The 21,341-nt window shown below is 40.6% G+C and overlaps 1 protein-coding gene across 1 annotated transcript in view; it reads left to right on the top strand.

Moving 5' to 3' along the window:
- The window catches only part of TBX15 (T-box transcription factor 15), a 100,980-nt gene that overhangs the window by 48,695 nt on the left and 30,944 nt on the right, over window positions 1–21,341 (top strand). Inside the window, exons 2-5 of the mRNA XM_011236088.3 lie at window positions 5,463–5,676; window positions 10,074–10,175; window positions 11,894–12,065; window positions 13,094–13,261. Coding sequence (XP_011234390.1) covers window positions 5,463–5,676; window positions 10,074–10,175; window positions 11,894–12,065; window positions 13,094–13,261 — 656 coding nt within the window. The remainder of the gene's footprint in view (window positions 1–5,462; window positions 5,677–10,073; window positions 10,176–11,893; window positions 12,066–13,093; window positions 13,262–21,341) is intronic.

The following is a 21,341-nucleotide window of genomic DNA, read 5'->3' as shown; positions in this document are numbered from 1 at the left end:
TTCCCCCTGATGTCTCAAGGATCTAGAAGAGTAAATGGTAAATAAATAGTCATTTAGTTGAGTTTGAGTTGAACCTGACTTTCCACTTTATCTCTTATCTCACCTCCCCTCTTCCCTTATGTATTTTAAGCTCTGGCCATATCAATGTGCTTGTAATGCTGTAAAAATGGCAAGTCCTTACTGATGCCATTCCTACTACCTTCAATTCCATCCCCATAAATTCTTTGCGTGCTTATATTGAACTTATATTTCAAGTCGATCCTCAAATGTCACCTTGTGAAGTCTTCTTGATCCCAAATCATTGACTTGCTTTCTCTTCAAAGCTCCTTAATACCTTGCTCCTATATCTGTTGGAATACCTATCATAGCCAGTCTTCTTTAACAGTTTGTGTGTCCTTTCCATCAGATCGTAACATCCTTCAGAGCAAGAACCTATTTTATCTGTCTTGGTCTATTACTATATAACCTGATCCATACAAGGCAGAAATGTTTGGTGAAATAAAAGTGGAATTAAATATAGTCTCACATGCCTTCAATCCTCAGGAGATGGAGCTGATGTAATCTGGATTTTGGTGTCAATAATATATAAAATGGAGATAATAATAATAACTCTTAGATTTGTTTTATTAAATTATGTTATATATATAAAGACTTAGCAGAGCACCAGATACTTAGTAAGTGTTCAATAGATGTTTTCCATTAACCCTTTGGTTGGGATAATTTTTTTGGGTTTATATTCCTCTCAAAGTCCGAAGTCCATAGCATTGTTATCAACAGAATCATTAATTTCTGTTTTATCATAGAGCTATAATTTTCTAAGCAAGAAAATATCTTTCCCCAGTCCCTATAAGGAAATAGTAGTAGATAAGATAAGGAAATAGTAAAGATACAGAAACTGAGGCTCTGTGAAATGAAGTGACTCCAACACCCCACTCATGGTGAGTAGCAGAGCCCCAGGAGTAAATGTGCTCTGTTCATTGTAGTAATGAATTATTCCTCAAAATTATTAGTTAAGTGGAGAAGAAAATTGCCTGGAAGACTGTGAAATATGTTTTAACAGTGTCTGGTTTTGATATTAAGTCAAAATACACATAAATTAGGCATTTTCTGCGCATGGCAACCAACTCAACTTATCATGGTTGAGTTGCTGTTGTTAGACTTGGTGGTCTTTAAGCTGCACTACTAATCCATCCACTAAACATTAGACTTAAAGGGGACTTTATAGCACCTCTAATTAAATGTGCATGTGCTGTGCTAAAATGATTAAGGAAAATGAGGGCCAGAATAGTTATGTGACTTGGCCAGGATCAAACATATTAAGCCATTTCATTTGTAAGGATGGTTACAATAGTTGAGGGTTATTACAGAATTGCTGGCTGTTTCGGCTAGGATTGAACCTAGTATGATCTTGGGAGAGACCTGATCGTTGGATTAGGAGGCAGAACAGCTCCGTTCTAGGCCATGTTGTTGTTTTTAATTTTCTTAGTCTAAATTTCCTCATCTATATAATAGACATAAAAATATGCCATTTGTACCTCATCAAATGGAAGGATATATTAAATAATGTGTAAAATGTAAATTAAGAAACTATTTTTTTATTGCTATTATTTTGCATGAATTGAGAATTGAACTTGGCTGTAACCTAAACTCACCTTCCAAGGGAACTTAGTGTTACTGTGTCCATTTTATCAACACAAAATAGGTCAGAGATAGAAAACAAGTGACACTATGAGCTGATGGTTAGAATCTCTTGTTCAGGGATTTTTTTGGGATGGTAATAGATAGGTTGGTTTGACTATATGAGTAACACGATGTTCTCCAGTGGCTTGTAACTGGATCCATGCAAATTCTCAAAGTTTTCTTTAACTTCCTTAGTTATATATAACTTTTTCTAAATTTATGTTCCTGATATGCTAAAACTTCCCTTGTTCAAATGCTATCCACAAGAGACATCTGACAGCCAAGAAGGCTTTCCAGGTCATTCAAATGTGTTCCTAACGATTATTTTTTTGAATGCAGGAAGTCACAAATTGCTGAGAATAAAAAAACTTGAAAACACAGTGGTGTTTTCTGATAATCAAGGGACTGTTTGTATTTCTGAATGGGTGGTCCTATTTGATTGAAATAACTTGTTCTGCATTTCTTACATTCATGACTTAGTTAACTTGATTATACATTCTGATTCATAGCTGAAATAAATGATCTGGTTAGCCTAAATATTTTATATAACTATGATTTAGAAATGCATTTTACAAAGGATTAAATTTTATTTTTGCCTAAGGTGTTGATCTTAACCCTATTTTAAGGATATTATAGGGTAGCTTGATTTATGTTATTGAAAATGTGGGCTGGTGCCTGTATTCTGCATATAAAAGTCACTTGGGCTCTATTTTGTGAGAGAGTGAGAATCTAGGAGCACAGAGTACTTCCAGGGAAACAAATAACTGTGTCTGAAAATCCTCTTCATGGGCAAATACTGCCTATGCCTCCATGTCTTGTACACTTCTTTTCTAGTATGCATGAGTTCCCCAGGACTGTTTCAGTCCTCTCAGATCCCTCTCTGCTGGATTCCTGTGAGACATACAAGGCAGTACATAATGGTGTGGAAAACTGTGTGGTAGTATTTGTCTTGGTCTCTGACTGTTTGTGAACATGCTCAGTTTCCATTTGTACTGTAAATACCTTTAGGCAGAGCCTCATTCTGTACTTTGGTATTTCCCAGGATCTAGCACAATGCTGGGCACATAGTAAGCACCCAATAAACACATAATTAATCAACACTAACTGGAAAACTTCTCAAGGTCTGGGATTCTGTTTCCAATTATCTACATGGACCTCATATAGGGCCACATGCTGATAGGTGCTTATTGATTGATTTGATTAAAACTATAAACAGAATACCCACTGATTTCTTTAACGTCTATGATAATGTGAATCTGAGCCCTCCATCTTTTTCCTCATTTAACTTGCCTTGCCCAAGCAGTTTTAATTTGATGCTTCTAATTGAGGTTGCCTGGATTATCACTGAAAGTTGCATTAGAAAGTATGCATTGATACTCTTCAAGTCCTTAGAGATAGAAGAGATTATAAAAGTTTTCAGCTCAATCCTTCTAAATGCATGATAAGAAAATAGGTCCATTATAGTTAAGTGACTTGTCCAAGTGATTCAGTCCATTTAATATTACACTTTGAGCTCCCATTTTATTTCAGATGACACAGTGAGTTAAAAGTAGAGTCTCTGGTCTCCTAATTCTCCAGCTACAGTCCCCATTCCAATCCCAACCCCAGTTTGGCCACCATTAAGAAGTTATCACTTAGCATAATGATATATTTCCCTTCCCTCCCTCTTCCTAAACACTCATTGGAGAAATCATATGTCCAAGACTTCCAATTTTTTCATAATTGTAGCACATTATGGTAAGCAGATTTCATACCACTTTGCTCCCAAAGGTAGGACAAGACTATTTTTTAAAACTCTTGCTTTGAGAAGTTTTCAAAAAGTTTACGATACTTGTGATAAGTGAGGAGCTCTTGGCATATCACAGAAGCAATGGGAATTGGGAATCCATGTCTCAGGGGATCAGAATTACTGTGTTTGGCTGAGTGTGGGATGATGATATAATGGCTCTGCAGTGGAAAGGCATATAAAATCAGGCTAAGATGGAGATTTGTCACTCAGCAGCAGCTCTCTTCTTAGATACGTAGCTCCATTTTTCTGTGGTTGAAGGAGACCAAAGTTAGCCCCTGTTTAATTAGCTCCAAGTTTAAAATTTCATGCTTAGACATGTAAAACCTACATACATATATGTGTGTGTGTATATATATATATATATTTGCATGTGTGTGAAGATGGTGATTGGACTAGTGATTGTGGATAAACTAGATATGGGGCAGAGACTTTCCTCTTATTTTGGAGCCTGGTTCAATTCTGCAGTACCCTGAATGTCTTCAGAAGTGAAAGGTGAGGAACTGGGGAGGATGGAGAGAAATGTCACTTTGCTCCCTGTGGGCACTGGCAGCATTGTGGGAGACTTGCTAGCAATGCTGCCTGGGTTTGAGAGGGGAACACGTCAGGGCTAGAAGGAAGGAAAAGGGAAGGTCTTGTGGGATGGATTTTCATAGGCCTAGCCAACTGCTGAAGGTAAGTGAGGATGACAGCAAGGTGGTCTGACTTTCTGTCCCATCCTTCTTCATCCTGCTAGTGTCAAGGACTGAGGCCCAAAAGGCCATGACCTTTAACAGCACTGAACAGTCAGTTTTCAGCATAAGATACTGCTGTTTCCAGCCTCTATTCATGTATGTATTTATTTACAGGGGAAGCAGTCAGAATCCTAGATGTTAAGGGAAGGTTGGAGAAATAGATTCTCAGGCTTAGCTCGCAGTATCATTTGACCTAAGAAGATTGTATCAGCTAATCTGAGTTTGGAAAATCTTAGGAGATAAGATTCTTGGCATTGGGACTCTTAAGAGCAAAAAGCTTTTAAAATTACCGTAAATTCCCTGGTAAATCTGACTCCAGCCTTCTCTATCACTCTACATCACCCCCCCCCCCCCCCCCCCCGCCCCGCCGCCCAAAACCCCTTCATGAGTACAGAAGACACAGGAAGAAAGGACCATCTGGCACAGCATGCCAGCTTTTTATTTGGTTGCTCTCAATCCTACCTTCCTGTTTGGATCACCCCTCCCCCTCTGCTCATACTTCAGAAACCAATCAAGGTGTCTCCTGAACTCATTTATTCCCTTTGTTTCAACCGCCTTCTTGGGTAACTTTTTCCATATGCTTACATCCTTGCCTTACAACAGGCATTTTTTTCCCCTTTTTCATCCAAAATGACCTGATGGGACTCTTAGGAAAAGCCATTTACTCAAATCCATGACAAAGTGCTTCTAAAGATCCCAAACAACTTTTCACTACTTTTGATGACCAGGTTATATAAATAGAGGAAAAATTGCTTTGTTTAAAAATTACTGGCTGATGGGCAATGATGCTGAGTGGTAGGACATTAAAGAATACATTATTATTAGCATTGAACTTCCCCCCACCTCAGCCCCCAGTGAAATTGTCTAGATTTGGAGCTGTGGTCTGTAATTATTATTATTTTTTTAAATTTGGCATTTATTTTATTGTCCCAGTTTGGATTCTTCCCTTCACCGTGGTGACATTAGTACTCTTTATATTGCCTGTTGTGGACCAGTTTTCTTCAGCTGTTGCTAAAATGCCAGATGTCATGTTGGAAACGCAAAACCTAAAAGATGGTTATAAATCACAAAAACAAACCATAAAAAAAATAATAAAATACCCCGAATGCCGTGCTCTGGAGCTTCCCAGCTTTAAGTCTCCTTTTGTTCACCCCCCCTCCCTACTCAACCATGCCCCTCACCCAGCCTCCCATCTTTTAGGGCAGTGGGGGAGGGGGAAGCTCAGCAGTTTCTCACCTAAGACTTGATTGTTTATTTTGCAGATTCTGAGCAAAGCACTGGTTCAGACTCTGAGGTGCTCACTGAGCGGACTTCCTGCTCCTTTGACACTCACTCTGACCTGGGCCCTGGAGCTGCAGGCCCCGTGCCTGCTGCCATGTCTTCCATGGAAGAGATTCAGGTGGAGCTGCAATGTGCTGACCTCTGGAAGAGGTTCCATGACATTGGAACTGAGATGATCATCACCAAAGCAGGCAGGTAAGGACAAGTTCCTTTGAATGGCCAGATTCCAAGAATGGAGAACCAAAGTAGGAGCTGTTACATTCTTCTTTTTCACTTATTTGTGATAGGTAGCTTTGGTGAAGCCAAAACAGCTTGTGCTCACCTTTCTGCATATGGACATCTTCGTAAAGTGATCTTGTGTTTACTGTGATTTTGCTATTTTCCTCCAAGGGCCATTCCAGCCTCTAAATCACCTCTACACTTACAAACATTTTCTACCTACAAATGTATTTCAGCCCATATGGGAGATCGATGTTACATAAGGACCAAATGGTAGATTTCCAAAGCAAGTGTTACTTCATCATCCAGTGCTTTCGAGAGAAAAAGTTTGCTCCCCAAACAACAGCTTGCATCTCCTAAGGCATTAAAAGCAGCCAGATGTTTTTTTAAGATTTTTTTTTTGTAAGTACTGGGTTTGGTACATGTCTGAGCCCTGCTTATTGATCCATGTGTTTTATTGTTGGCTTGAAATTATTACAAAACTTTAATGTCAATCCATGGAAACTCTTGCAAAACTATGTGGGATGATAAAAGTTTTTAAAATACAGTTTCTCTTGAAATAAACACTTTTAATTAAGCCATTCTTTCACTGGCATCTTTTAGTTTTCCATAGTTAGGCATCTGTTTTGTGCTGGATACTCAACATATGTTATGTCATTTAAACATCACAGGAATCCTATGAGATAGGGTATAATGATCCCATACGTGGATGAAGAGGCAAAGGCTGAAAGAAGTTAATCATGGAACTTTACATCAAAAACTTGGGATGTACTGTATGGTGACTAACATAACATAATAAAATTATTATAAAAAAAAGAAGTTAATTAACTTGACTAAGGTCACAGGGGTAGTAAAGGGCAGCTCCAGAATTCCACACAAATCTGTCTGGCTCTAAAACAATGGTCTTAACTATTTATAATTCCACACTGTTAAGAAATGGTTGTAGTTTTTGCCCCTTGGATTAAAACTGAAAATGATTTAAATACAAATAAATTTGGACTAAGCTTTTGAGTATAGGAATAGTTAATTAAAGTAAATATAGTTATGCTGCTTTCATATTTTCAAAGCCAATCCACATAGACTCATGTCAGGGGGGCCAAAAAGACCCACCCAATTGGTCATAAGTTGTCTTCATGTAGATAAAGCTCCCAATACAATAAGACATCACAAAAACACAAGGTCAAAATGAACCCAAAATCTTGTTCATTTTATTTCTCCTTTGGAACCTTCTTCCTTCTCTAAGTTTTGGTAGTGAATAAAATCATTAAAAGGGTTCTTAGGAGGAGCAACTCTGAAGGGGAATTATTTCCAATACCATCTCCTTTTTGTTGCTTGGGTTTCAGGTCTATTTCTGTTCCACATTTTGAGATGTTATGGCTTAGAAGGAAAAAACAATTCAAGGAAAAAGTTTTTATTCTTCTTCGTTTTTGGCAAGGGGGTTCGTTTGGAGAAAGGGGAAAATATTACTTTTTTTTGTCTGTAAGATTTTCCAGTTTTTTGTTTTGGGTTTTCACTCACTACTGTGGATTTTGTGTATTCCAGTCATTTTCATCTTTGATATCATTCCCTTGTTCCCTGCACTTCAATGAATTCAGTTCACCCAAACACCTGTTTCACAGCTTTCCTGTGACCTCATTTCATGATTTGTTCAGTACTGTTTTCATTTCCACATCTCTGCCTTCATAAATTCACTTGATACCTGGATATACCCGGATATTCTCAGTACAAACATATACAGCTTGTTCTTTGGGTTTAGATATGTTATTCATTGCTTCTTTATTGCATTGCCTCAGCCTTCGCTGTTGTTCCATGTAACTCTGCTCAAGTAATTCCAGAACAACTCGAAAACATACAAATAAAGCTTTCTCTTCACCTCCTCCTGATTCCTCAAGTCTGTTTCTTCCTTTTCGCTTCATTTTCCTTCCTTTGTAGTATCCTTTCCAATTTTAATCTCAATTTTCATTTTCTTAGTTACATTAGTTTTGTATGACCCTCTGTTCTTTTTCTTGCTCAGATTTTAGTCACCATCTACTTCTTCTCACTCCCCAAACTGTAATCCTGTTGGTTCAGAGCTATTGCGGTCTACGGAGCCCTCAATCTTTGAATGTACCAACGTAATCTGTAGAATCAGCACCATGGACAGAGGTGCTTGTAGGGATTAATGGGTTTGGAAGACACAAAAATTGGCCTAAATTTAACCATAAAATTAAAACCAAACACATCTCATTTTGTGAATATGAAAGGTTAATTTTTCTCTAGGGTGTTATGACTTCACTTGTTATTCTGTGCCAAAATACTGGCAAAAAGAAAAAGCAACTTTTGGTAAGTTTTTAAGAAGAAAATTCAAACGTAGTCATAGAATTTCAAAGCAAGAGGTCACTTTAGAGATTATATAGTCCCTTTTCTTGGTTTTATAGGGGATAAGGTTAAATAACTTTTCCAAAGTCACACATCTCATTCATTTAGAACTTGGGTATTAGTAAGAAACTGGTATCTTCTCCACTTAAGGTCATGTGAGTGTTCCAGACAGAACAGGTATTGAATTTAAAAACACCTACCCCTTTTTCTTGGAGTCATGAAGAAAGACATTCATCTCTTGCAGTGTAACACAGCCTCCGTAGATGGCTGAGAGGAACACATTTTCTTACCTTAGATAGCGAGTGAGAGGACTTTTCTTTCCATCCCTGACACGGTCCTCTCCAACCATTTTTAAGTACAAGGCAATCATAAGTCATTGTTATTAAGAAAGGGATTATGGTTTAAATGTAAATGTATACACATTAAGGTTTCCAAATTTTTGGAGAGAATTAACATGGATCAAATTGCTTAATCTGTAGTGAAGCTTGATTTAGTCATAATTAGAAGTCCACCATTGGATTTCATTAGCTCACCATAAGACTAAAATATAAGGCTTTCTAATTAAACTTGTGAGGCTACAGGTAGAAAATCCAGAATGATATACCAATAGAAGCTTCTGAAGAGTCATAAATTAGGATAGAAGGAATGGTTGTGCATTATTCTTTGTAAATATTTAAGAATTAGCCATCATTCCTATTAAAGCTCTATGGTCTCTCTTGTGCCTTCCCCCAAATATGATTATGATGCCATTGACCTACTACCACAGGATACTTGCATTTTGAGTTGCTTCTTGTGAGCAGTGCAGTGTGCGACTAGCACAGAAAGCCCCTCATGTAAACAACTAGGGCACATATGCACGATGGCTGTGTAGGGTCAGGGTATGGTCTATGGCCGTGAAATGGAGCAAAGCCAATTAGGCTGTATGTGGATCAAGCCTGTGACCTTGACCTCATTAGCACCGTGGTCTGCCCAGCTCCCTAACTGGCCCCAGATGGTTAAGCTTAATGCAGCATTTTGTGTACAAGTACCCTAGAGCACATTCAGGCAATCCAAATTTTTCGAACTGAGCACTTTTTATGTCTGACTTCTAAATGAATGACATACAAAAGAGTTTGATGTTTTTCTTCTTTCTTATGGTTAAAGAAGAATGGAGAATTTTATTCTAGATCCTTGAAACTCAATACTCTTCTGGGTTGCTCCCTCTCCTCCTCTTCAATTATGAGAGTAGTTGTAAAGTGCCATATCCTGACCTCGCTTGCTTTGGCAAGTTTAACAAGCCATTGTGGTAGAAACAAGGTATTGCCCAGAGGCCACTAGAATTCATTTGGTATTTGCTCCATATTCCACAAGGTCCTCCTTCTGACACACATGTTGACAGCCTGAGAACTTGCAGAAATTTTTCTATAGTTTTATGCATTAAAAAACCCTCGACTTTGTTGGCCCTTTGTTTGGGGACTGGTAGCCTCTTCCTTTTTTCCTCTTTTCTTGAGAGATTACTTTTAAATAGATTCATCAATCAAAAATATTTCATCATCACCTCCAATCAACTGTGATAAGCTACTTGAGTAATAAAAGCATAAGTTATTCAAGTATGTTAAGTGTAAGAGTGTAAGTATTTTCAAGAATGTTATAGTCTGATAGGAAATATATGTGTGGATACACATACATTTAGGAGATGTATGTGTGGATACACATACATTGTTTATCTGCCTATCTATCTAATCACATTAAAGATTAACTAATAATATAAATCAGGGTATGGTATGAGGTCTTGGAGTGTATGAATCATCAAATAGGTCAATTTAAGTTAAGAAAGAGTGCTATTTCAACAATGAGTCCTCAGCATATTTTATAGTAATAATTTCCAAAGTGTAAAAAAAGCAGCCAACTTGGGAATTAGTGGAGTTGGACTTTGGTGTGCTTAACGTTCTTGATAAGAAGAGACTCTTTAAACTTTTATTCCTGCTACTTCTCCCCCTCTGATTGTTGAGCTTACCGCCTATTCCCCTTCATAGGAGGATGTTTCCTGCCATGAGAGTGAAAATCACTGGCCTGGATCCACACCAGCAGTATTACATAGCAATGGACATTGTGCCTGTGGACAATAAAAGATACAGGTAATGAAGACTCTGGGGTGTGGAATTGTGGACATCACCAGCATTCCAAGACAGTTCTTGAAACTCATTAGATGAAGCATTTTCACAGTGCACTGTACAATGCAGTATACAAGGAACAAGGATGGAGGATATTCCAATAGCCTGTAGCAAAGCATAATGCAGGAAGTAGTCACTCATGGTTGGAAATCAGGACTTAGTAATGGTTTGGTCTGGAATCCTCCCTATGTCTCTGGAGAAAGTGGAACTATATAGTGTCTGCCAGGGTTACAAAAATCAAATGGATGTTAGGTCTAAAATGAATTCAGTTAATATTGAAAGTGATTAACATATTTAATGATTTGGTTTATGAAATGCTAAATGAGTTGAGATGATTTATTTTGGAGGGGCGGAGGAGAAGTGGACCAGTGCAGTATATTGAATCTCATATCTGATGGATTACCCTGTGGATGATGGAGGGGATGAAGAGGAGAAGTGGGTAAGATTTCAAGAAGAACATTTAGTAAAGGAAAATTATTGTTTATCAATATGGGTTGTGAGCAAGTTTGTTAATTCCTTCAAAGTCATTACAGTCCAACACAATGTCTTTGTCTCTTGGATGGTTTACACATAGTTCTTGTTTGACACAAATTGTGGCTTAATCAGTCTCTAGAGTTGTCGATCAGATCAGTGAATCGTGGCTCATTTTTGAAGTGTTTGAGAACTTGGTGCCAAACCTATGAAGTAGAAAGGGTGAGATGAATGAATGGGAAAGACCAGGCCTAGTATGGTAGAGTGAGAGAGCTGGCCAAGAGGGAAGTGATCTGGATGCAGAACTTAGGACAGGAGATGGTTCCAATCTGTTTTAGAGGATCTTGTGATTTAGACTGAGTACTTCTGTTTGCTAACATCCAGGTCCTGGGTGGTCCTCTATAAGTGAAAATCAGGGAGGTGCCAAATCCATAGAGAACTCTCTTCAGAAGTACAGGGCAATTGGCAAACTCTGGAAAACTGACCTCTTTTGCTACTAACAACATCTGACTTCCAGAGGCTTTGTGGGAAAATAATGTGGATGATGATGATATTCAAAACTGGGTTCATCAAAGAAACACTAAAACACTAACTGGGAAGACTTGATGGTACTTTGGGAATGGTTGCACTGAGGTGGAAACCCTCCGTTTTCATAGAAATGCCTCAAAATTCAGGTTCTCAGCAAGGAAATGGTTAATAAGTGAGAGGCTTGGAGGGTCTCTGCACATGGCTGTGTTTTATAGGACAATATGGAAGATGTTTTTAATAAGGAACCAAATCCTGAACAAGTGGCCAACGGATTATATGGTTTGCATTTGAAAGGTGAAAGGTTGCAGTAAAATACCTTTTCCATAGCTAGACACGTGGGTTCAGGATGCCTGTGTGCACACAGGGGTGCAAGGCAAGGAGAGGGAGAAGAAAGAAAAAGGACTGTGGGAATGTTTTCCTTGTGAGGGCTGCAGCTTTGATCATTAACCACAACCCTTTGCTGCCCTCCCCCACTCCACCTCTTTCTCCGTTTTCATCTCTATCGGATTGTCCCTGGTTCTCTACCCTACTTCTTTTCTCTCTTGTATTCCCTGTTTAATCCCTCCAATTTTCCATCTTGTCATCTCTCTGTTTCTCCCCTCTCCTGTCTCTACTGGTTTTCTGGGCCTCTCTTCCCTCTCTGTATCTCTCTCTGATTTCTCCTCTCTCCCTCTCTGCCTCAGATATGTGTACCACAGCTCCAAGTGGATGGTGGCTGGCAACGCAGACTCCCCTGTGCCCCCAAGAGTTTATATACACCCTGATTCTCTAGCTTCTGGAGACACTTGGATGAGACAGGTGGTCAGTTTCGACAAACTCAAGCTGACCAACAACGAGTTGGATGATCAAGGACATGTGAGTCAAAGAATCCCATCCATCTCCCTCTTCCTCCCCTTTTGGCTCTAGAGCTGGCTAGCCCTAGGCCTTTTGAAACAGGTAAAATAAGAAGCTCTATGCCATTGTGAGTCATTTTAAGTAAGTAGGCGTATAAGTTCTTTTTTTCCTCTGGTGAAATTTCATTTACTACAAATCCGACATTTAGCAGACATCTGCACTGCATCAGGTTGTGTTTATCAGACAGAGTTCTCATGTTCTGGGAACCCACGGTCTAGTTTAAAAATGGTGAAATCACAACATTCAGTGGAATAACTCACAGGGCAATAAATTCAGCGAAACAATGGAAGTGACAGTTTGGGCTGATTTTCAAGAAATTTATGCATTTTTAAGAGAGGACTAGGTCATAAGACTTTCTAGGTATAATGAGAGTACTTGATATTATTAATTTATCTTTAGTGGCAAGACATACATAGAACTTCCACTGAATGCCAGGATCCAGATTGGGTGCTACAGGAAGATTGAAGAACTGAAACCATGGCTCTTATCTTTAAGGAAATGGCATTTTTCAAAGGAAGGGAGAACGCACGTATACCATTCACTCTCACAGTGAGTGGGCATAAATTTGGTAACAAAGTGCAAATAACACCTTATAGAATTTAAAGGCCGCGTGAGCCCATGATGAAACTTTGAAGAAGGAAGGAGCAACTGTCCCATAGCAGAGGTTCTGAGACCTGCTAGTGGAGTGTTGTCTTTTAGTATTAGGACAATTGTTCAGTATCGCCCAGTTAAGGCAAGCATACGGCATCCACCAGCCATGATTGGGATACTCTGCTGTATGGGTCCATGTAATGCTATCCGGTCACTTAGTCCTTCCTGCCGTGGGCAAGTACACTGACTTCCAGTTTCTTGTACATCTCCCCCCTTCCAACCCCAATCTGTGTTCTTCCTATAATGCTTCTATCCTGTGGTTGTATTTGCATGAGAGCTTGAAAAGATGTAGGGACCTTTGAACAACTCTGGCATAATGTGGCCCCTTCTCATTTCAGATCATTCTGCACTCTATGCACAAATACCAGCCTCGAGTTCACGTGATCCGCAAGGATTTCAGCAGTGACCTTTCACCCACCAAACCTGTCCCTATTGGGGATGGAGTGAAAACATTCAACTTCCCTGAGACCGTCTTTACCACAGTTACAGCCTACCAGAACCAGCAGGTAAGAGGCTGCCTTTGAGAGTCTCCTGCTACATCTGCTTTTAAAGGAGCTTATTCATGGCTTTGGTAAGAAATACTTAGTCCTTCTGCATGACACTGAAGAACTGGAATGAGAGATGCCAGGCTTGCGTGCAAACACCATGTTGGTGATGACAAGGCTGTGATGCCTAGTAGCAGCTGGTATAGTCTAGATTTAGATCAAAGACAAAATCTTTGACCGGGAGGACCAAATCTCCTAAGTCATTTTCATGTCTCTCTGTACTTGTACCCATGTTCATGGTCCCTCCTGCATCCTGCCAAATGTTCCTCATCATTTGTAATTCCTTTTCAAGTACCAAGGTTTGATTCATTCCTTCCCTCTTCTCTGCAATTTTCTGTGTATCCCTGCATCGGCTACATCAAAGTCATCAAGCCTCTCAAACTCCGTTGAAGACCCACTGCTTCCATTTACACTATCAGACTAAATTTACCTCTGTGTGACCACCAGCCACACCCTAACATCTGTGTTTTTATGTCAGCAATATGTTCATTCATTCCATAAATGTTTGAGAACTTGAGAACTTTTCATAGTCCAAGCTTAGTAGAGAAATCGAACAGATTAGGACTTATTTCTCCATAAGCAAAGAAGAGTTTTAGGTGAGTGAAAGACATGTAAATACATAATGATAAAACAATGGAATAATTTAATGACAGAGATGTGGACAGGGTGTTCTTGCCTAGGGGAAGTTTTTCTGGAAGAGCTGATGCTTTCTCTGATGATGAGACACATTTAAGAATTGGCCGGATTGGGGCACCTGGATGGCTCAGTTGGTTAAGCGTCTGCCTTCGGCTCAGGTCGTGCTCTCGGGGTCCTGGAATCAAGCCCCGTGTCAGGCTCCCTGCTCAGTGGGGAGTCTGCTTCTCCCTCTGCCCCTTCCCCTCCCCCCTGCTTGTGTGCTCATGCTCTCTCTCTTTCTCAAAAAATAAATAAAGTCTTAAAAAAAAAGAATTGGTCAGACTAATGGGGGAAGTATGGGAGGGTGGGGTATGGAGAGAGGGAGAGAGACACCAAGTCTGGAATTGTTGTGGGCATTCTAGACAATGTTCTTTTTTTGTGGAGCGTGAGTAGATGGATTTATAAGTGATCTCACTTTATGCAATTCCCTGAAAGTTGCATATGAATCTCATTTCTTCTGCAAATTAGACTGTATTTCATCTTTTGACAATTTGTCTAATTAATAGGATCCTGAAGTGAATCCTTTTCTGAAAGTAAGAGTTTTGCTTGTTTATTTTGCTTGCAAGTCTGCACATTTTTATTTTGGGCCCACTTGGAGCAAAATTAACTTCTACCACAATACTGAGGTATCTACCACAAAAGGTATCTTTTGTGTTGGTTACTATGCTTAGTGCTCTGACAAAGAAAGAAATAGAGGAAAAGTATTCATTTACTAAGTATTTATTGAGTGCTTACTATGTGCCAGGCAAGTGAAGGTGAGTCATATAATCTTTGGTTCATATAGAAAGATTATTTTGGTCTTCCATAGTGCATTTCTTAGATGTTCTTTGCCTCCAGAGGAGTTTGGTATACAACAACCCTTCAGTCTGGTAGACAAGTACTATATGCTTGTTGGGCTTTCTCAGCAGCTGTAAAGCATTCCCAAATTTAGATTTTCCTTGTGGTTGCCACATTTGATCTAAAGTAGAGGAAGAGTTTTAGTTTGCTTTGGGTGCTATTTAAAAACTGTTGAGCCCCCTCAAACTCCTTAGGTAGTAACATAGCAGAGGCCACATAGGGTCCTTATAGGAATCTGTAATAATCAAGATTTTTCAAGCTCTGAAACAAGAAGGTGCAGCAATATAGACATGCCCTTTGGAGCAACTGGAACCTTGGGGTTAACTGTGGTTCAGAAGAGGGGGAGCACAAGTCTAAGTTCTTTGAATGACTGATTGGACTTTTTCCCAAGACACCCATCCACCATTTTAATCATTAGTTTCTCATGAAGGCAGAGATGTGGTGACAAATATTGCAACTTTAGAATTTAGTAGGGTAAGCTAGAACACTGGTGAGTGAACATCTGCTGCCTCACTGAGGTCAGTTGTAGAGGCCACAAGGGTCAGGACTGTCACCCAAGCTGAAATTAAAAAGGCACAACTCACTGTGACAATGTGAAAGAAAGAAGACCAAACATGGCTGCCTGAACTCCCTCTCTTCTACCTTCTCTCACAGCATTCCTGTGTCTGAGGACATTCCACTTGTATGAAAATTTTGTCTTCATCTGGACTGGGTTGGGGGCAGTGGTGGTTTGTTGGGGGCGGGACACCATGCCTAAATTCATGGGCCTTGGTAGTAGCCTACCTGGTTTGATTTCTGACCTTTCCACTGACGAATTGTATGACCTTGAGCAAGTTTCTTAACTCACTTAATCAGTGTTTCCTGGCCTGAAAATGTTCTGGCCTCATCAAGTTAGTGACGAGAACTAGATGAGGGAACACGCATAGAGTCACTGGCACAAACTAGGGATCTGATCACTAGTAGTCAGCCTATGCTTGTCAACGGCTGGGTCTGCACAGGCCTGAAGAGGAGCGGGGAGTAGAGGCAATTTTACAGAATAAATTGCATATTAAAGAGAAAGTGGATCATTGGGAATTGGAGGACCTGCATTGGCTCTTGAAGTTATTATAATCAATAGGTAACCAGTTTGATCTTTCTGTTCTCATGTCATGTTGGTGAATTCATGATGTGCTGACATTCAGAATAGATGAGTCATGCATACTCACTTCTGCCCTGTTTGAAATTAAGATAACAGCTTTTGCCCGTTTAAAAAGTCTTCGGTCCCCAGATACATCAACAAGCACGATCATTTAACATTCCCTTTGGCTGTGTAGATATGATTTCATATAACACAGTGTCTTCTAGTAAAGCAAACTAACCTCAGGACTTTCCCCCAGGAATCTGGGGGTCTGCATCCTGTTACCTAGCAATCATTTTCAGACCTGTCACAGAGATGCTGGGTAGCATAAACCATTCTCTTTTGTGAGCTAGATAGATCACCTACTACTGTGTTTTTATTTCCCTCAACTGTCTTGAATGAGAACAATTACTATTTTATGGAAAAATTATTTACTTCATGTATTTCTTTTTAAGGGAACTGTTAGGAGGCATGAGAGACTAAAGAGGAAAAGTCAATGGGAGGGGGTCCTCATTGTTCTCAGGAACACAATGAAGGAAGGACAGTGAAAGGAATGGAGTGAAGTGAAATGTTATCCATTTTTCCTAAGGAAAGGCAGTGAGCTAGCCCTTTGGAGACCTGGGGTTTCGTCCTAAATGTCCCACTAGCTACTTGTGTCACTCTAAGCAAGGTATTTTCTTTCTGGGCTTTGATTTCTCCCTCAAGAAAAAGCATTTGGCCTCTGTTTTCTAAGTTCTCTGTTAGCTCTGAAATCATAATTTCTCCCTCTTTTTTTTCCGGCATGTTTTTAATTGAGAGCAGGGAGCAGTTTATTGTTTTCAAGCAGAGACAGTCAATACACACAAGTATTGAAAATTATTCGACTGTTCAGTCGTGTCAACTCTTTTTTAACCCCTACAACAGTTGAGACAGTAGAGCTGTAGCAAGTCCACACTTGAAAGGTGGAAACTTGGTGTTTTGTTGCTGGTAAACAAAACATTCCAAGCTATACTATTTATTTGTTACCCTGGCCAGTCCTCTCCATAGTTAAAGCCTGTGTTTCCTGTTGGCTTCCACCTTGCCAAGGCTGGCTGGACACCTGACTCTCCACACATCCAATCTGCCACTAAACTACGTTGCTTCTCCTGATGGAATGTTTTCTTCTTTCTCATCTTACTGCTTTTGCCCTTGTTCTGGACCTGCCCTCCTTCCACCTTAGGCTGTTGTGACAACTTCCAGCTGAGTCACCTGGACTACAAGGTTAATGTCTCATGAGCCATCACATGTATTCACTGAGGGATGGGTCTTTCTAGAGCACAGCTCTGATTGCATCATTTCTCTGTCAAAAGTTGTTGACTCCTCAGTGCCAAAGGGTGTATATATACTCCACGATCCCAAGTCTTTCCTTTAAGGTCCTCTGTAGCTAGTTACCAGCTGCATTTCTAGGCTCATTTCCCGCTAATCGTCATCACACATTCACAGGAGTTCAGCAATCTAGTTAGAGTTTTACTGTTGTTTGCCCTTTGTAGCTGCTTTGCTTTTGGTTGTGCTGTTGTCTTTCCAGGAATGACCTTTCTGTTCATCTTTATCTGTCTAGCTTCCTTCTATTCTTCGAGTTCAGTACAAACACAAACCTTCCCGACATTTTCCCCTACAATGTTCCTTACAGTTTTCAGCTGCAAATGAGCTTTCCCTCATCGAACTGTTAGTGCGCCGTATGTCTCTCATGACCCTGTCACATTCTAAGCTGTGCACGTGACCAATCTTTCTCTCAATATTTTGAGCTTTTTGAGAGCCGAACATTGTGCCTCTACAAAACCCGGTGTGATACGGTAGAAAACAGCAGGACGGGAGTTAGAAGACTCAGGTTCTAGACCCAACTCTGCAGTTGACAGAATGTACTGTCTTTGACAAATCGCTCCACCTCCGAATCCTCATTTGCAAATCGGTGGCTTGCTTCTCAGCTACCAGTCTACAGAGACATTTTTTATAGTCCACTGAAAGATGAGAAAAATAAAGGCAGAATAGGGGTGGTTTATACCTATAAACACTCACTTAAATAGACTGGATTTTATTTTGTCCTTTTAGATACTAAAATGTCATTTATTTTATGAAATGCTGATGGCAGGAGATCGTGGGTAGGTGTAATTCTTTTTGTTTGATAGAATAAAGACCTGGAATAACAACCTTGATCCTTCAAATGTTGGAGGGAGGGAATTAGAATTGTCCTGAAGCCCAGAAACCATGAATTAAGAAGAAGGACCCTTCCATCTGTGTAATTCTAAGGCATTTGTGTCTGCCCCGTAGTGCACAGCACTGAATATATGCTTGGAAAAGGACTGAATGAATAATTAGCCAACACACCTCCACTACCAGTTTCCTTACATAGCTGTGGTCCCGCTTCTTTGGATCTAAGTAGTCGTGAAATGTGAAGAAAGAGTTTCTATTTTCATGAAATATTTTATGCTTTTCTTTCCCCCCTTCCCATTCCTTCCTCCCACCCTTGCTGACTGACCCATAGACTCCCAGGGCTGCTAGCATACTGAAGTTATTATTACTATTATTTGCTCTTGGAGTGCCAACTTGGCAGGCCTAGGGCAGAGAGTAAAGTACACCATGCCCAGAACCTCATCGTGGAGAATAAAGCAGTAGAGATGGGAAGAAAGGTGACTCTTCAACTGCATGCTTTTTCTTGGAAGAAGCTGACGCCAACATGTCCTCATGGAATTAGCAGGAAATTTCCATTGCAGAGTCTTTGTCTTCTCTAAGGGGAAAGGACTGCTGAACCTTGATTTTTTTTTTTTTCCAAACAGGAAACTAGATTTCAAAAAGACACAGCCCTGTTCTCCTCAGGTAACACAGTCTTATTTCTTGATGAGAATTGGCTACATGAACCAGATAGGAAGTCTGAAACCACAGCCAGGTTTGTGTAAGCAAATCCAATAGGAGTTCTGAGCCACTCATTATATCCTAAACTATTGAGCCAGTTGTGCTTTAACTTTCCAATCAAATCAAGGCAGAGGCTTTTTATTTTTTATTTTTCATACGGGCTGAGTTTTTTTTTTTTTTTCCCTTCCCTGATGAACACCTTTCAAAGCAATATGGTAAAAAAAAAAAAAAAAGAATAACTAAGAGAGTGTTAATAAGGGAAGGCCTTTTCAGCCTTGGTATTGTAAAATCATACTCAGGATATTGAAGTTTCATTTTTTCTGTAGGTTGTGTGATTTATGCCCGTGCTGTGCGCTGTGAGGTGTACTTCATTTATTAACTGCCTGGACGTTTCTGGGCAAAAAGTCAGTGAAAATGATCAAAACCAAAGGTGACAAGCCAGCAACCACCTCTTCGTGTGCTACGGTCTTCGATGACGCAGACTGTACAAATCAGGATAATGGAAATCAAATCAGGAAAGAAAAATGCTTCCCCAACCTCTGTGCTTTCCATGTCTTCTCATCATTGGAGCAGGTTTGAACATGACTGCTATAGAATAGTTTTAGGTCCATGGACAGTTACTAATAGACCTTGTTCTGGCCAGGGGGACATTTGAGACTTCTGTCTGTGGTGCTGCAGTGAAAACAGATAGGATCGAGGGAGTTGTCTGGTCTGTATTCTCTAAGGCTTGTTGTGGCTTTGGGGCTGCTAATCCCTGTTTCCCACATTATTCATTCATGCACTCGCTTACTCACTCATTCACTTGCTGAACAAATATTCATTGAGCTCAAAGAGCATATCATGTTATGTTCTTAATAAGATGGTGTAGAAAATAGGCATGGTTCTTATCTGAAAGCATCTGATTTTGGAGGGATGATCAAGGAAGATCTCTTGCAGGAGGTAACGTTTACATTGAGACTTAGGACGAGGCATCAGCTGTGTGAAGGGCACAGAAAAGAACATTTTGTTTTTGACTGGAGGTGGAGTGAGTGTGAGGGGCTTGAGCGGGGAAAGAGCTTGATACACTCCAGCAGTGAGAGCAGCTGAATTTGGCAGGAGCCTGTGGCCCAGGTGTAGAGTAGTGTGGGTGGGGGTGGATAGCCAGGCAGGGATCCTGAAGGCCAGCCAAGGAGTTTGGGTTGAGTTTTGAGTAGAGTGGTAGCCACTGCTGAGAATGACACGGTCCACGTACATGTTAACCAAGATCACTTTGGTTGCTGTGTAGACCAGACAGGTATAAGGGTGGAAAAAGAGAGATTAGTCCCAAGGTTATGTAGAGTAGTTTAGTGAAAAGATGACTGTGTTCTGGTTGAAGGTGGAGAGGTGGAGACTGACAACCATATTTGTGTCTAATTCATAAACTTAACTGTGGAGTAGTGTTGAAAATTAACTATTCAAATGAGCCTCCCGCAGTACTCCAGATGGCCTCTAGATGTGTGGTGTGTGCGCAGGGCAGAGGCACTGGGGCTTATGAGTCCTCATGTGGTTGCTTGTAGGTCCCTTGCTATGGGCCTCACTGGCCTCTGCTGGTGACTGTCATGTCTGGTCTGGGCCTTGGGTCCCTTGTGTAGACATACTCTACTGATAGAAGACTGCTAAGTTTGTGCTGTCATGTTTTGCCTCAATTGGATCTCCTGGGCCTTCCTGGCTGGCTCAGCCTCACCTCAGGGCTCATCTAGGTCCTCTGTTGGGCTCCTGCCTAAGATGTAGCACCTCTGTGTTAGGGTCACCCTGCCTTCCCTGCCATGGCATGTGAGGACCTCTAAGTCCCTGGCCCACCACAGAAGGATGACAGGAGGCATGGAGATGCTAACTTGTCCTCTTCCTGATTCCTCAGACCAGGCGGCATTTTTACTTTGATGCACCCGGCCCTGAGTGTGTGTGGAGCTTGCCCTGCCAGTTTGCCTCTGAAGCCCCCTACCTGCACCCCTGGATTTTGGTTTGAGTAGGGAGGTAGGGCACGTGTAAGTTGAACTGCTTGCTTCTCTTTCATCCGTTTCCTCTTTTTTCATACTCCACTGTGGGGGAAGGGGAAGATCTTGTACTTCTTTTCCCACTTGATAAGAATTCACCTTAAGGGGCACCTGAGTGGCTTAGTTGTTAAGTGTCTGCCTTCGGTTCAGGTCATGATCCCAGGGTCCCGGGATCGAGCCCAGCATCAAGCCCAGTATCGGGCTCCCTGCTCAGTGGGGAGTCTGCGTCTTCCTCTCCCACTCCTGCTGCTTGTGTTCCCTCTCTCTCTGTCTCTGCCCATCAAATAAATAAATAAAATCTTAAAAAAAACCCCAAAGAATTCACCTTATGTCACATCCTTGTCTTCCACAGGACAGCAGGTTTTGTGCCCTGCTGTCATTTGCATCCCCTTTCTATGCTATGCGAGATACTAGTAGGAGCTGATGCTACCCGACTGGCTCTTCATATGGGAATCACGGGACTATGGATTATTGAGGTTGAGAATCCTTTGGTTTATTCCTCCAAATTATTGTCCTTGTTACCCTAGGGATT

This window comes from Ailuropoda melanoleuca, chromosome 2 (genome assembly GCF_002007445.2).
Source record: "Ailuropoda melanoleuca isolate Jingjing chromosome 2, ASM200744v2, whole genome shotgun sequence".
Lineage (NCBI taxonomy): Eukaryota > Metazoa > Chordata > Mammalia > Carnivora > Ursidae > Ailuropoda > Ailuropoda melanoleuca.
This window is presented reverse-complemented; position numbering and strand designations above follow the sequence as displayed.